At 54.9% G+C, this 14,500-nt stretch overlaps 1 protein-coding gene and 1 long non-coding RNA gene across 9 annotated transcripts in view; one reads left to right on the top strand and one right to left on the bottom strand.

Annotated features, from left to right (window-relative positions):
• Positions 1 to 9,540, bottom strand: part of TBX5 (T-box transcription factor 5) — a 46,470-nt gene extending 36,930 nt beyond the window's left edge. Inside the window, exons 1-3 of one of the 8 annotated variants that reach the window (XM_075769461.1) lie at positions 5,511 to 5,654; positions 4,238 to 4,394; positions 1,576 to 1,751 (exon numbers count right to left, since the gene is read on the bottom strand). In XM_075769461.1, the coding sequence (XP_075625576.1) occupies positions 1,576 to 1,751; positions 4,238 to 4,256 (195 nt within the window). In that variant the 5' untranslated portion in view covers positions 4,257 to 4,394; positions 5,511 to 5,654. Of the gene's footprint in view, positions 1 to 591; positions 665 to 1,575; positions 1,752 to 1,907; positions 1,982 to 3,221; positions 3,398 to 4,237; positions 4,936 to 5,510; positions 5,655 to 6,867; positions 7,088 to 9,520 lie in introns of those variants that run through there. The other 7 variants (XM_075769465.1, XM_075769463.1, XM_075769459.1 and 4 more) reach the window with 7 other exon arrangements.
• Positions 5,904 to 12,660, top strand: LOC142604233 (uncharacterized). The gene is made up of 3 exons (XR_012838123.1): positions 5,904 to 6,038; positions 8,104 to 8,211; positions 11,743 to 12,660. It is a non-coding gene; the product is annotated as an uncharacterized LOC142604233 (long non-coding RNA).
• Positions 12,661 to 14,500: the final 1,840 nt, after the last annotated feature.

Consider the following 14,500-nt stretch of genomic DNA (forward strand, 5'->3'; position numbering starts at 1 on the left):
CAGGCCGGAGCTCGGGGATGCTGGTCAAGGCGGGGGGGGGGGGGGGGGCTGGGGCAGGATCCTGCGGGCCTCGGTGCTCCCGGGGATTGGGGGGGGCAGGGCAGGGAGCACCCCGAGCCAGCCCCAGCCCAGCCCGTCGCTGGAAGAAATAACCCCAGCGCTGCGGCCCAGCTGCTCTCAGGAGATTTACACCCCTCCGATGAGTGATTTACACCCACCGGCTCCCGCTTCTACAGGCTGGAGGGATGTTGGGGTGTCATCTCTGCTCCTTTTATTCGGCCCCCCCCAGCCCACACGGGCCGCTGGCAGCGGGGCCCCAAGAGCCCCACGCCTGGCACCGCAGATGCCACCGCGGGGCCGATACATCCTCCCGCCGTGGGGCTGGAGGTACAGTGGACCCCCCGCAAGCCAAACACATATTCCTCCCCCGCTGAAAATGGGGCCGAAGCGCCCCAGGGGTCGGTTTCCGAATACCCACGGTGGCCCCGAGCCCCACGACAGGCAGAGCAAGCCCGGGACCGGTACCCGTGCCCGTACCCCCGTGGGCGGCAGCCGCAGCAGGCGGAGGTTTCCCCCCCCCCCAGGGTTTACCTGCCAGGGGACAAGCGGGGCTCTCCGGAGGGGCTCCGCAGCCGCTGAAGACGAGGCGATGGCGGTGGAAAAGCCCCTCTTCCCCGCCTTCCCCCCCCCCCCCCCCCCTCCCCGGGCTGCCCCGAGCCGGCTGGGGCCGAGCGCCCGGGGACGGCTCCCAGCACCGCCCGGCCCGGGCGGGGAAGGCCTCGGCAGCGGGGAAGGAGAAGCCGAGGGGTGGCCTGACCCGGCCCGCTGCCGCTTCGGCCTGCTCTCCTCGGAAGCGTGGAGGTCCGCCGAGAGCTACGGCCGGCGGGTCCCGCGTGGGAGCCCACGCGTGTCCCGGCAACACACGGTGCCCGGCGGACGAGGGCTGATGGAGGGTATGAGGGGCACCCCAGGGTCTGCCTGGCCCCGGGGTCGCTACGGGGGGTGCCCACGCGTGACACCCCCGTCCTGCCCTCAGAGCCCGTGGCGTGGGTGCGGGCAGGGCTGTACGCGTGCGAGTGCGGCTGTATCTGCGTGTGCGTGCGGACGCCCGGGTGTACGATAGGTGCATATACCTGTATGTTTGTACCTTACACAAATAGGCACGGGCGTAGCAAACATACACACGCGCACGCAGCTGCCAGCATGCGTGTTCACGTGTGCGTTTGTACACTCACGCGTGGACGCCTGCGATTGTGCGTCTGCCGCCGCATCAGCGGGTGCCTCTCTCCGGTATTTTGGGTGCTTTTTCCACGGGTGTCCCTCCACGCACCCCAATATTCACACGTGCACTTCCCCACACGTCTAGCGCTTGAACACGACCCCAAATAACACCACGGAGGGATAAGGCCCGCCATCAGGTGAGACTTTTCACTCCCGTGGGGCCTAAAATGACTCATCGCCGCCCAGAGCTGCGGCAACCACCCAGCTGAGCTGATATTTGGGGGGAAAAACGCAGAGAAAAGGGGGGGGGGGGGGGAGCGCGAGGGGGGGAGAAAGAGGACCGTGGGTCCTTACCTGCTGGGTGAAGGCTGCCTGGGGCGAGGTGGGGGACTTGCTGGTGGCCCCCAGCTGAGTGTCCTGCTTGGCTTCAGCCTGGAGCTCTTTGGCCTCCGAATCAGCCGGCGTGGTCGGGAGCCCAAAGCCTTCCTCGCTATCCGCCATGTTACGAGCTTCCTTCGCTGAATCCCCCACTGCAGGCACACATCGGGGAGAGAGCAGAGATAAGAGACGCATAAGTCAATGCTGACGTTTAATAAAATATATATATATACACACTTATGCAATGGGGAGAGAAGCCGGAGCGCTAGGCAGGGCTGCCCGGCAAACCCGCGCTGCCCGCAACTCACTTCCAGCTACCCGGGGAGGGAACAAGGCCCTTTAACTTTGGGAGAGGGAGAAATAAAGACTTTTATTTATTATCGCAGCCCGCAAGGGATGATAGGATTTGGGGGGGGGGGGGCGGGGGGGGGGTGAGGGCGGGGAAGGAGGAGGCGGTATTATTAAATGCATCTTTTGGAAAAGGTAATTTAGGTCTGTCTGGCAGGACACAGGGAGAAAGGCACCGGGGGGCCGTGGACCGGCCAACTCATCACACAAGTGGCTCTGGAGGTAGGGGAGGGACAGAGCCTCCCCCGAGCCCTGGACACCTTCAATTCCCCCCGGGCTCGCTGCGGCCGGGGGGGCTTAAACCCCCCCACTTTCCTCCCAGGGAAGTGGGAGCTTTCACCCCATCCCGGTTTCGACCAGCCAAATGTCACCGACACGCGAGGCCACTTATATACCCCCAGTTTTCAAAGAAAATTCAACTTCTCGCACCCCTACGGAAAGAAAGGAGAAAAGAAAAAAAAAAAAAAAAAAGCCTTTTCTCCCCCCACGCCCGACAGCTGAAGGTAAAGCAAAGGATGGACGAAATAATTAAAATATAAAAGTGCAAATAAATCAGTCGGTCGAGACACTGTGCAAGGTAACGCACACTCGGGCTGGTAAACAGGGAGTGGAATTAGGGCTGAAGCGAACTAAGCAATAACATTTACAGTAAAACTGCACCAGCAGAGAAAACGAGCTTAAAAAATACAAGATTTACATCTGATGCGAGTAACCACAGTGAATTTTAAAAGCCGTATTTTGACGTAGCTTTAAAGGCTCTATCAGGAATGGTAAAAGTTTCAAAGCGGCACCAAAAAAAAAAAAAAAAAGATAAAAGCAATTGAATTATCTGTTAGTTTTTTGTTCTTACGGAGTTTAGAGTTTTAGCAGCTTTAAAAAAAAACATCTCTTGCATGTTTCAAAGAAGAGGATTCATTTTTGAAAGGCCAACCATATGGAGGCAATATTGTTTTTAAGTACATGAGAATGTTTTGAAATGAGTTCTCCTTCTCCCTGCAACAATATTTAAAAGCCGTTTTAAAAAAAAAAAAATGAGGGGAAAAAAAGGCAATTCTCCTTTAAATGCAGAGGAAAATTGGGAGTGGAAAGGAGGGGGGAGAAAATGATCTTCCCTGCTAGTGGTGGGTAATATATACATACGCGTATATATAATTTAAAAGGACAAAAAGCGAAGGGACTCCGGGTCCACAGCTCTGGAGCTAAAGCTCCTGTACAGAAACGGCCCGGGCCCCCCCTCTCCCTCCCTCCCCAATCGCTCTTTTCCCACCGCGCACCAGCGGGCGCCTCCAGTCAGTGACTGAAGGGCGAAGCGAAACCGCTACGGGCGCGGAAAGTGCGCGGAGGGGAGCGGGGCCGAGGGGGGCCGAGGGGTGCTGCGGGAGCCGCTGGCCCGGGCCCGGGCCCAGCCTGCGGGGGCAGAGCCGCAGCTCCAGGGACCATTTAAGGCTTTTCTCTTCCCCTCCTCCTCTTCTTTTTTTTTTTTTTTTTTTTTTTTTCCCTGGATTGTTGGGTTGTGGGGTTTTTTTTTTTCTTGCTGCAGCTTGGGAAGTGCCGGTTATCCATTTTTTTAATCGATTTCCCTCCAGCTTGGAGCTATTATTCCCCCTGAGCTGGCAAATTTAAGGGGGGGGGGGGGGGGGAGGGCGAGAGAAAAAAAAAAAAAAAGAAAAAAAAAGATAAAGCACGTTTATTAAAACAAAGAGGGACCCGGCTATGGCAGCGCAGGGCAGCCTGCCTCCAGCGAGCCTCCCCGATGCTCTCCGCATCGAGGCATAATTAAGCAGATATAAAAACAATACTAATAATAAAAAAAGAGAGGAGAGTGGCAGCAAAAAATAACGCAATAACTAAGAGCAGTTGGCGATCCGTGGCTTCTAATGGGTTTTTTTTCCCCTTTAAAGAGCTTCTGAGAAGAAATGGAGCTTGACAGAACCAGGCCGCGGTGGCTGTATGAAAAATGCATCTTGCCTTGCTAAAGTAGCACCAAGTGGGTTTGCGGGAGGAAAAAAAGGAGGAAAGAAAAAAAAAAAAAAATACCCACCCCTCTGCTTTTGTTCCAGCTTCTCCCCGGCCCCCCCCAGCCCCACACACCGCCGCGGGAGCCCTGGGCAGAGCAGCTCCCCCCCTTCCCCTGCACCCCACGTCTCCCGAGGCCTCGCAGCTCCTCGGCAAAGACAATTTGTGTCTAACAATGCCCCCGGCCAGCCACTTTCGCTCTCCCTCGGTCACACACACGCAGACACAGATTACAGACACCGACGGACATACATGGCAATGGAAGAGCTGTTACCTTGCTTGTTGAATTCCATGCAATCAATGCATCTCCATATATATAATGTATGTGTATATTTTCCCCCTTTGCAATGGAAATTACAATGGGATCAGGCTTCTCGTGTGCATATTTCCTTTTATTTATTTATTTGCGGATCAGCATGTGAAAACCCAGCCTGGAAGAAAAAAATCTATCCAATGCGAGCCTGCTTGCCTGCTTCTCTCTCTCTCTCTCTCCCTCTCTCTCCTGCTTTCCCCAAACACTTCCAGGTTGTCAGACGCACCAGAAAGGATCCTGAGACCAAGATAAAGCCCCCACCCCCAGCTCTTTCTCAGCCTGATCTGGAAGATACAGTTTTCCCCACCCCACGCTTTCTACTCCACATCTAAAAATAATAATTAAAAAAATAATAATAAAAAATAGGGAGAGGACGAAAGAGAGGAAAAAGAAAACAGTACCCCTTTGGAGGAAAAAAAAAAAAAAAAGACAAAAAAAAAAAGAAGAAGAAGGAAAAAAAAAAAGTTTCGGGCGGGCTGGCAGCCGCCGCTCCTCCGGGCAGGTTCGCGGCGCTGCCGCCGTGGCTGCGCGGAGCCGGGCGCGGAGCCGGGCGCGGAGCGCGGAGGTGACGTGGGCTCGTCCAGCTCCGTTCGCCAAGTGCCGGGACCCACTGCCCAACCAGCTGGGATCCTGCTCCGGAGAGACTCACTCTCACACAGCCCTCCTCCCTCCCCCCTCCCCCCCAAACCTCCTTTTCCAGCCTATTTTTCTGGCCGGCAAACACGAACAAGGCACAAAGACAATCATCAAACTCCCCAGCAACCCTCCCCCTCTCCCTTACCTCCTTCCCCGCTCGCTCGCTCGCTCGCTCCCTCCCTCCTCCATCCATCTCTCCCAACCAAAGAGAAAATTCAGCGCCTGGGAATATCCCCCCACCCCTCCCCTCCCTCACCCCTTAAATAAATCGCTGGCTCCGCTAACCTCACACCACCCCCGGCCCCCCCCCCCGCCCTCAAAGGCAGCCTAGAGGTGTGGATTTAAACCCAGCTCTATACTTGCTAGTGCTCACAGAGACCTTTTATCGAGGGGGGGGGGAATCCCCCCCAAATGGACTCGCCTAATGGGTATAACCTGGGGGGGGGAAAAAAAAAAAAAAGGTACGAAACGCAGCGCAGTGGGACTGAAACCCAGCGAAGGTGGACCCCAGGGTGTGTGCGTCGGGTTGTGGCCCTTGTCCCCGCTTCTGAAAGCATCCAGGATCCTTCCCCTGCCCCTTCCTCATCCTCTTCCTCACCCCTCGCAGCGCTGCCCGGCCGGCGGCTCGGCTGCCCCACGGCCCCGCCGCCACGGCCGAGGGCCGCAGCCCCCCGGAGCTCTTTGCCGTGCTCAAATAATCAAACCGTCAGCGAGGAGCGGGGATGTGGGTTTATCTGCATCTTCCTTCGCTCCCTCTCGCTCCCTTTTTTTAATGTATTATTTGGAGGGTAAAGTTGAATAGGTCAGCGCAGGGTAAACAGCCTCCCTGTCGCATTCTGCAGGCTGAAGAGAACCAGATTGGCGAGGCGGATTTTTGATAAGACTCGGAATAAATGGCATGGTTTAGATCTGCTCTGCCCACCCTCCTCCTCCTCCTGCCCCCACCCTCTTCTCGTCGGTGTCGTGGTGTCCCCCCGTCCCCCCCCCCCCACCCCCCTCAAGTCTTTCGCTTTTTTTCTGCCTCTCGGTCATTTCTTTTTGCATTTCGCGGAAGTTTTCAGCAAATCCACGCGTGCTCCCAGCTCTCGCAGGGCGCGATAACACCGGAGCCCTCTGAAAGTTTGAGGTGAGGAAGCGAAAAGTCTGGGGGTGAGCGGCTATTTGGGGGGGGGGGGGTGCGTGTGTGGGTGTAGTTTGGCATCTCCCAAACCCCCTCCACGTGCACGCCAGTTCAAACAGCCACTTGAGAAGAAACAGCCAACAGTAAACGGTTGCAAATAAGAATAATAAAATAACTGCACTTGTAGCTGCAGAGAATAAGCCAGAGAACGCTACTTAAACAAACAGAGCAAAGCTTGTGCCATATTTCATTATTTTTAGAGAGGAAAGGAGCCGTGGAGCCCTTCCAAACACAAACAAACGAGCGAGCAAACCGGGCGGTTCTTCCCCCCCGCGGGGAAGGCGGGCGGCGGCAGGAGCAGCCCCGGCTCCGGCCTTGGGGCGAGCGGGCAGCGTGCGTCTCCCGCAAAACCCTTCCCATCGCACGGCCGCTGCTTTGAAAGGTGCAAATGGGGGGGGGGGGGGGGCTGGGGATTAAACAAAAAAAAAAATTAAAAAAAAAAAATGGAAGGAAAAAAATGAAGGGGGCGATCAGCGTGCTGCGGGATAAGCCGGGGAGGCACCGCCGAGCGCGGCCGGGGTGGATGGAGCCGCTCCGCACCGCACGTGTGGTGGGGAATATCCTTCAAGGCATTCAGTTCGCCCGAAAGAAGAGGTTTTTCTCTTAAAAAAAAAAATAAAATAAATTAAAGCAGCTAGGAGAAAGGTTTCTCGCAGCTGCTAGTGAGAGAAAACACGAGCTTCCCTCCCCTCGCCGGAAAGAAAGGCAAAAGTGAAAATCTCTGAAGTTTGTAAGAGCGAACCCGAGCACGGCCGCTGCCTGGGAAAGCACTCACCTCTCCAATGCCAAACTAGCTCTCAAACACCTTGAAGACAAGTTGAAAACGATGCAAATAAATCGAATTTATTTCCGTCTGCAGGTTGGGGGGGAGGTGAAGAAGGAGGGGGAAAAAAAAAAAAAAGGACCAAGTCCAGGCTCTCTAGGACTGTAATGTCAAGGCGAAGGAGCCTTCCAGCTAGAAGCCGATTTGTGGTCTCAGACAAATTAAATATTACTGTTTATTACCAGCCATACTCCAATAAAATAAAGAGAGTTCAAGGCGATAGCTGCTATCTCACGAGCTTTGCTCCTATAGGACACGGAGACGTCACCAACCACGCAACTGGCCTATTCTGTCATGGTTGACTGCAGCAGTAATGGAAGGTTAATTTGTATTATTCTCCTCTTTTTAAAGCCCTATCAGTGAGATTCCTGCTTTTTTTTTCCCCCCCCCCCCCCCCCCCAAGAAATCCACTCGGTGCAATGCAAAATACAGCGAGGTTCTGTGTGTGCACCGTCTCTATATAGAAGCCTGTGTGCATATACACACATAAATATGTATATTCACGCGGCGAGACGTACAATGCACGTGTATATATGCGAGTGTGAGGGGGTATATATCATATATGAGTGTGCATCACCCAAGCAGACACGGAGTCGCTGGAAATTCCAGGAAAACCCACTCTTTCCTGGAAATGAAAAGAAGGAAACCAGTAGCAAAGCTTCCGCTTCACTAGAAGCAGCCCAGTTCACTCAATGGTATTGGCATTATTCAGCTGAATTTATTTAAAAAAAAAAATATACAGCTAATAGAGTGAACAGGAAACTTGTCAAATGAATGCTCCGGCGCCTCTGGAAGCAAGCACGCCGGGCTATATATAGTAAATGATAACCTGGTTATTTGCACAGATTCAAGTGTGCTTCGGGAACCAATTATTTCCTCTGATTAAAAAAAAAAAGAAAGAAAGAAAAAAAAAAAGTAGTAAATCGAGGCGATTATTTGCCAAATGAGATTGACAGGGAAAGAAGGAAAAAAAACCCAAACCACCAAAACCAACCCACCCAAAGCCCCCAAAATCCCTCCAAGGTCAGCCAGTGGCTGCAGAGAAGCCACCGGCGCTTCCCAGTGTCCCAGCTCTCCCTCAACCTGGAGGGATCTTGGGATGCACTCACGGCCGCTGCAGAAAGATTTCACCAAAAAAAAAAAAAAAAAAAAAAAAAAAGGATGCTAAAACGTTGTTTCCTCCAACAGAAAAAGAGAGGAGGAGGAAGAGGAGGAGGAGAAATAGGGAGAGAGAAAATAAAGAGCAACACCTAAGGAAGAGCGAGAAGTTCCTGCAGGAGCTGGACACCGCGGAGGGTGAGTGTTCCCAGGCAGGGACCTCCAGCCCTGCTCCGGCCGAGGGGGCTGCAGGCAGCCTTCCCCTCCCGGCCGGCAAACCCTGCCTGCGTTTACCCGCTTTCCCCGGGCTGAGCTCTCCCCACCACCGCCAAGCTCTGCAGACGCCCGGGGGAAGCCAGGCCCTTAGCAAAAGGCATCAGCAAGGATGGGGAAAAAAAAAAAAAAAAAGCGGGGGAGGGAGGGGTCGTGGAGGAAAAGCCCCCCCCCCCCCTCCCCTCGCCCCGATTTGCCCCAGTGCAGCGCTGGATTTGGCCGCGCTCCTCAGCTCGGGGTCCCCCCAAATAACCGGGATGTGGGGGAAAACTCCGCGGGGGATGATCGTGCACTTTGCAACGCCGCCTCCTGCGGGGAGCCAGGCTGGCCTCGCTGCCAGAGCAGGACAGCACCTTCCTGCTGAAGGCTTCTTACCCCAAATCAGAAATAAAAGCCACTCCCCGCACCCGACAAACACACACACCCCACAATGCCGCCTGAGGTCCCCCCGAGGCGGCTGCAGCCGCGGGACGGGGAACCGCTTCCCCCCCGCCGGCCCCGCTCGGGATCCGGCCCGGGAACCGCCGGCTCTCGGCCTCCGAGCCCAGCCCAGAACCGCCGGGGTCCTGCGGCTGCTGGACCCCAAACCCCGCCGGGTACGGGGGAAAGATAAGCAGCAGGAAAGCTAGCACCCGTCTGTAAGCAGATATACGTGTATATATATAAAAAAGTAAAGTAAAGCTGTGCGTACATATGAGTCTGGACACGCGCAGTTTGCAAACACACACACGATGCCTTCTCCTTGCTCAAGTGTTGGAGTAAATTTTATCTCAGTAAGCTGAACGTGCATCATACGCGCCTAAGTGCAGAGATATATAGATACGCGTGCAATATACGTGTCTGTATATATGTGTACACGCACAGACGCACAGGCACATCACAAAATCGTATGCGCGTGGATCTGCGGATGATGAAATCGTTATGCACACTCGCACAACGTCTGTGCAAGTGCAAGCCATCCGTGCCCCATCCATTATACATACGCGTGAATATTTACATTTCATCACAGGTTTGGGGTGCGCACAAGCATCAATCTGCCCCCACCCTCCGCACAGCTCAGTGCGAGTGTAAATCTGCGCACACCCAAAACCCAGGCGAGTGGATAAATGTGTGCACACCGCCTATACACCGCACTCCATCTCTGCCTATAGATATATAAGCTCCCGCATGCGTGGAAATACCAGAGCGTCCCTCAGCAGCCACGGACCCGAACACCCACACCGTGGACACTTACCTACGTGGGTGTGGGGGTGCGTGGCTGGGCAGGGGGGACCCTGAGTCCTCTGCAACTCCCCGCCCCGGCCTCGCTCCCTGTCGCTCAGCTCCTCGCCGCAGGATCAGGCCCGCACAGCCCCGGCCCCACCGTCCGTCCCGGGGGCCTCAGGCCGCGGGGAGCCCCCGGTTTTGGGGACCGCATGGCCGGAGCCCTGCGCAGCCACTCTGCCCTTTTACTACCTTTGGAGGGTGTCACTCACCCTGGAGGTTTCTCCTTTCGGCTTTTACCCTGGAGAGGTGGAAGGAGGCGGGAGGGGGGGGGTGGCCGGGGTGCTGGCTTGCAGTGGGGTCGAGGTGTCAGCAGTAAGAAATAGTGCCGAGCGTGAACTCACTCCCCCCCCGCGCACCCTTTAAAATCACGTCTTGGGGCGGCTTAACCAAACCGAAAAGCCTTTTGCTTTCCGCCCGCAGCCGGCGGCTCCTCGGCAGCCCCCCTGCCCAGGGACGTGCCGCTGGCCGCCCCAGCTCAGAGAACACATATACTGCAGGATTTGGGGCTTTCTAATTTTTTTTATTTTTTTCTTTTCCTCTAGAGATTTAGCTCCCCCCATAGCAGGGATTTTTTTTTTTTCCCCCCTTCCAGTTTTAGGTAATTTACTTCTCCTCTCCGAGCAGGTCTCTCTTGTAACTCCCTTTTGTTGGCCGCATACCCGCTTTGGCGAAATACGCACCTGGGAGAAAACAACTATTTAAAATAATCATCCTCTCTGGAAGTATTTTGGTCCATTCACTTTTTTTTTTTTTCCTTCTCCCTAAGTTGCTGTAGCAGCGACTGACTGCATTTATTTGAAGGTTTATCAGCAAAATGTTTGTGTCAAAGAGACGCCAATCCCGTTCTCCTCGTGTCAGTATTTCCATTACAAAACCTTACATTTAGTGGTCTAAAATTTGTACGCTTAGACGAGCCTTCGGGGATAGATACCTGGGTCGAGCTTTTTATTCTTTTTTTGTTTGGTTTTGGTTTTTTTTTTTCAATTACAGGTGAACAGCATTTTTCTTTTAAAGTTTGTGGTTTCGGGTCCTTTTTTTTTTCCCGCCCTTCTGGCTGCTTTAAAAAAAAAAAAAAAAAAGTTTGCAATTAAAACCCGTTCCCCACTCCCTTCAGCCCATTAATTTCTCAGGCGAACTCCAGGCTTTAAAACGGTGACGAAAATGAAAAATAAGCAGCCGGGCAGAAGCAGAGCTGCAGAGCCCCGCGTGGCGTGGGCATAGCGCTGTCCTTCGGAGCCTCCCACGCGTGCCCGTGGGGCGGACGTCCCTTGTTTTCTCCCAGATGGCAAACGGGGAGGGGGAGAGATGGTCCCAAAGCCAAGCTAGGAGCATCCCTGGAGCAAAAGGGATCTATTCTCTCTCCCCTCTCTGCCTCCAAAAAGACATCTCCCTCGGAATTAACTGCAGCCCGGAGGGGAGCTAAGGCTCGTCCCCCTCCCCAAATTTTCCCGCGGACCCAGTGCTGCCTGGGGCAAGAGGGAATTAGGTTGCTTTTCTGTTCCCCCCCACCCTCTCAGGGCCCCGGTTCGGGTGATTTTTTGACACGGGGTGCCCATCGGCTCCCCCGCCCCGATCAACGCCCGATGCTCCCGATGGAGCGGGGCGCGTTATCGATGCCAGAATGGAAAGGCTAATCTGCTCTTGCCAAACAGGGTGTCAATCAGGGCGGTATCTCGGGCCGAAGGAGAAAATAAAAGCAGATAAGGCCTTCGCTCTCGCCCTGGGAAGAAAGCTAATGGGGGCAAGAGGGGGAAAGTCTTCAGCGCCCCGCGCCTTCCCCTGAAAGTGATCTTGCAATGACCTTGAAGGGGGGGCTGGGGGGCGGGATGGGGAGAGCAGCCCGAACCGAACGGCAGTGCCGGAGCACAGCCCGCACGAGTGACACCTGTAACCGGTCCCTCCGTCCCCCGCGGCGGGCAGGACCGGCCCGCGGCCCCGCTTCTGCCCCGGGCACCCCCACAGCTCCTCGGCCCGACAAACTTCCTTCCTCCCTTTCTTTCCAGCTCATTTTTCTTTCTCTCTTTCCTCCTTCCCAATCCATCTTGCCTTCTGCCTTCCTTCCCCCCCCCCGTTTTCTCCCCTTTGCTCGCCCCCGTTCTCTTTTCTTTCCCCTGCCCTAAATAACGCGGAGCGAGAGCCCAGCCGAGCCCGGCCGATCTGTTGTGACCACATTATCCTTTATATTAACAGGATACCCCCAGCCCCGCTCCGTGGACGGGAACCGCGTGAACCTGGATTCGCGTGGGTGTCACGGGCATCCTAAAAAAAACATCTTTTATCCGAGCGGGGAAAATACAGATTATGGGAATCACCTAAACAGCTCCTGAGGCTTTTTTGTTGCTGTTGTCTTCAAAAATTGTTCAGTGCAAAAAAGAAAAAAAAAATATCCACAGGAAGAAAAGGAAAAAAGAGCATTTTCCCCCTATAGGGACTTGCCCCCTGTGCCAGGGCTGGATGAGGCCCCGCAAGCTGGAAATCTTAGGGCCCAGTGCGCTGCGCGGTCGCGGGTGGCTCCGCGGCAACCAACGCAGAAGAGAAATCGGTTTCCGAGGGGCAGAGACCCACGGGTGTGCGGGGAAGTACCAGCGATATTTGCCAGCAGCGGGCCTCGGCCGTATCCTGCTGCCCGCAGCGCAGAGCTCTCATCCTGAGCCTCGCAGGTAGCTTTTTCCACGCAAACAGAGGTGCGGAACGGGGCTGAGTATTTGGGTGCGGATAGATGCTGGTGTTGGCACTGGGTTTGGTGAAGCCGATTTTCTGTGTGCGCCTCCATCTATAAATCGCTGTAGGTTTATACCTGTTCCGTGTACATTAAGCGTTCATGCAGGGTACGTGCTTGTCTGTTCTGATCTAGGTGGAGAAGCGGTTGTGGGGATAGAAAATCCTGCTTTCACGCGTTTGAGAAATTACTAGGAGCTCATTTCGTGCCTGACTGTTGGGGTTTGGGGGTTGGTTGGTTGGTTTTTTAGACAAACCTGCGTGTTACCTGCTGCTCTGCGTGTCTGCAGGCTGCCAGCGCTGGGGCTGTGGGGTAATGCCTTTGCGAGCATATTTTTGGATACTGTACGCTTGGAAATCGTTCTTTTCCAACGGATAATTATTTTTAGGGGGGGGGGGGGGGGGAACCAAAAAAACCCCGAAAACCAAAACACGAATCTCCGTGCGTAACCCTCCCTCGATGGAGCCCGGGCGGTACCTGCGGAGCCGAGCCCGGTTCCCCCCCCCCGGCTGCCGGGCGCAGGAGCCGCCAACATCCCCGCTCCGGGGGCCGGAGTAGCCGCCGTTGAAGACAATGCCTATTTTCTGTCATTAATAACTCGTTTATTTAAAAAAAAAAAAAAAAAAGAAAAAAAAATCTCGTTTGGATCCAAGATTGTTTTTTATGATTCAGTTGGACAAGACGGAACACATGTTAGTTTAAGCAGGTTCATGAAATAGCTGTAAATCAAATAAAGTTTACGAGTTTAGCAGGAAATACTGAAAAGATGAAGAAAAAAAAAAAAAACCCAAAAAAAACCCCAACAACCCTCCGCCGAGGCAGAGACCAGCAGGCTAAAATCGTTGGTGGAGTTTTGTCCTGCTCTGTGTTTCTCTCTGTTCTCTTGTGCATCTTGCCGATTAAAGGCCTCAAGACCCCGTGTTGGCGCCAAGTGGCATGTTATTAATCAGTTATCCCTAGGTTCAGTCCACATAAGAGAGAAATTTAATCACCAGAAACCAGACCCGACATAAAAGAGAAATCTAAAATCAATTCCCGCCCGTCCCCCCCCCCTCCGCTTCCCCACCTCCGAAGCGATCAGAACGAGCAGAAGCAATCAAGATCTCGCTCCCTTTCCCTCTTAATTGCAGCGGGAAAACTGCAAACTTCTCCGAGCTTTACTCCGAAGAGCATTTAGAAAGAAAAAAAAAATTAATTAGGAAAAAAAAAAAAAAAGAAAAAAAAGTCCCAAACACCCGCCACAGCAACGCAACGAGCTTGTCCTTGATCTCACTATAAAAACGTGATGGGGGAGAAATATCCCAGGCGGAGCCTTTTATAATGGAAAAGGGGGGAGGGAAATCACATTTATCGCTGTTAAAATGATCTTTGAAGGCTCCTGGGGTAAGAGCCCATTGGGGAGGGGTCCCCCCACCCCAGATACCGGTCGGGGTATCCAGCCCCCCGGCCTCTGCCTCCTTTCCCCCAGCCCAAGTTCCACTCGGGGACGGGAATTCGCGGGGGGGGGGGGGGGGGGGGGGGGGGGGGGGGGGGGGGGGGGGGCTGTGTACGTCTCTCTCTCTCCGGGCACTTCCCGACCCACCGGCAGCGTGCCCCCTTTTCTGCCAAGGCGGAAATTTTGGGTGGGAATGCCCAGGTTTGGGTTAGGCCGCGTGGGTAGGAGAAGAAATCCTTGGCCCTTCTCGTCGTCCCCGTGACAGGGCAGGCGGGAAGGTCCCGTCCGCCGGGAAGGGTCCGGAGGTGACAGCAGGGGACAAGTCACCTGAACATCCCACTCCCTCCCCAAAAAGTCTGCTAGAAACCCGGGAAAAGCGGAGCGCGGCGGGCATCGGCTCCGCGCAGCCGCGGGAGGCAACCGGGCTCGGACTCGCGGGTTCCACGCGTGTTTTGCGTGGGAGCACAACTCCCCAGGTTTCCTCCCGAGTTCCGGGCACGGCTGGGGGCGGGGGGGGGAGTATACGTGTGTCGCGATTGTCCCTCGGCTGCGGCTCAGAGCCGTGAAGGGCACACGGGGGAGGCGGGCGGCCGCCCCGGGGCTATATTTGGAAAAGAATTTGGAAACCCTTCCAGCAAATCTGTGCGAAAGGTACCGGCCCGATGGGAGAAGCTTCCCCGGGGGCTGCCCTTTCCCTTGAGCCCCCCCCCCCAGGGCCGCCCCACGCTCCGGGGCCGGCCCCGGTGGCAGCATCCTACTCCCCACCCGCGTGTTTATTCCTCGAAAGAGAAACG

This window comes from Balearica regulorum, chromosome 17, assembly GCF_011004875.1.
Source record: "Balearica regulorum gibbericeps isolate bBalReg1 chromosome 17, bBalReg1.pri, whole genome shotgun sequence".
Classification (NCBI taxonomy): domain Eukaryota; kingdom Metazoa; phylum Chordata; class Aves; order Gruiformes; family Gruidae; genus Balearica; species Balearica regulorum.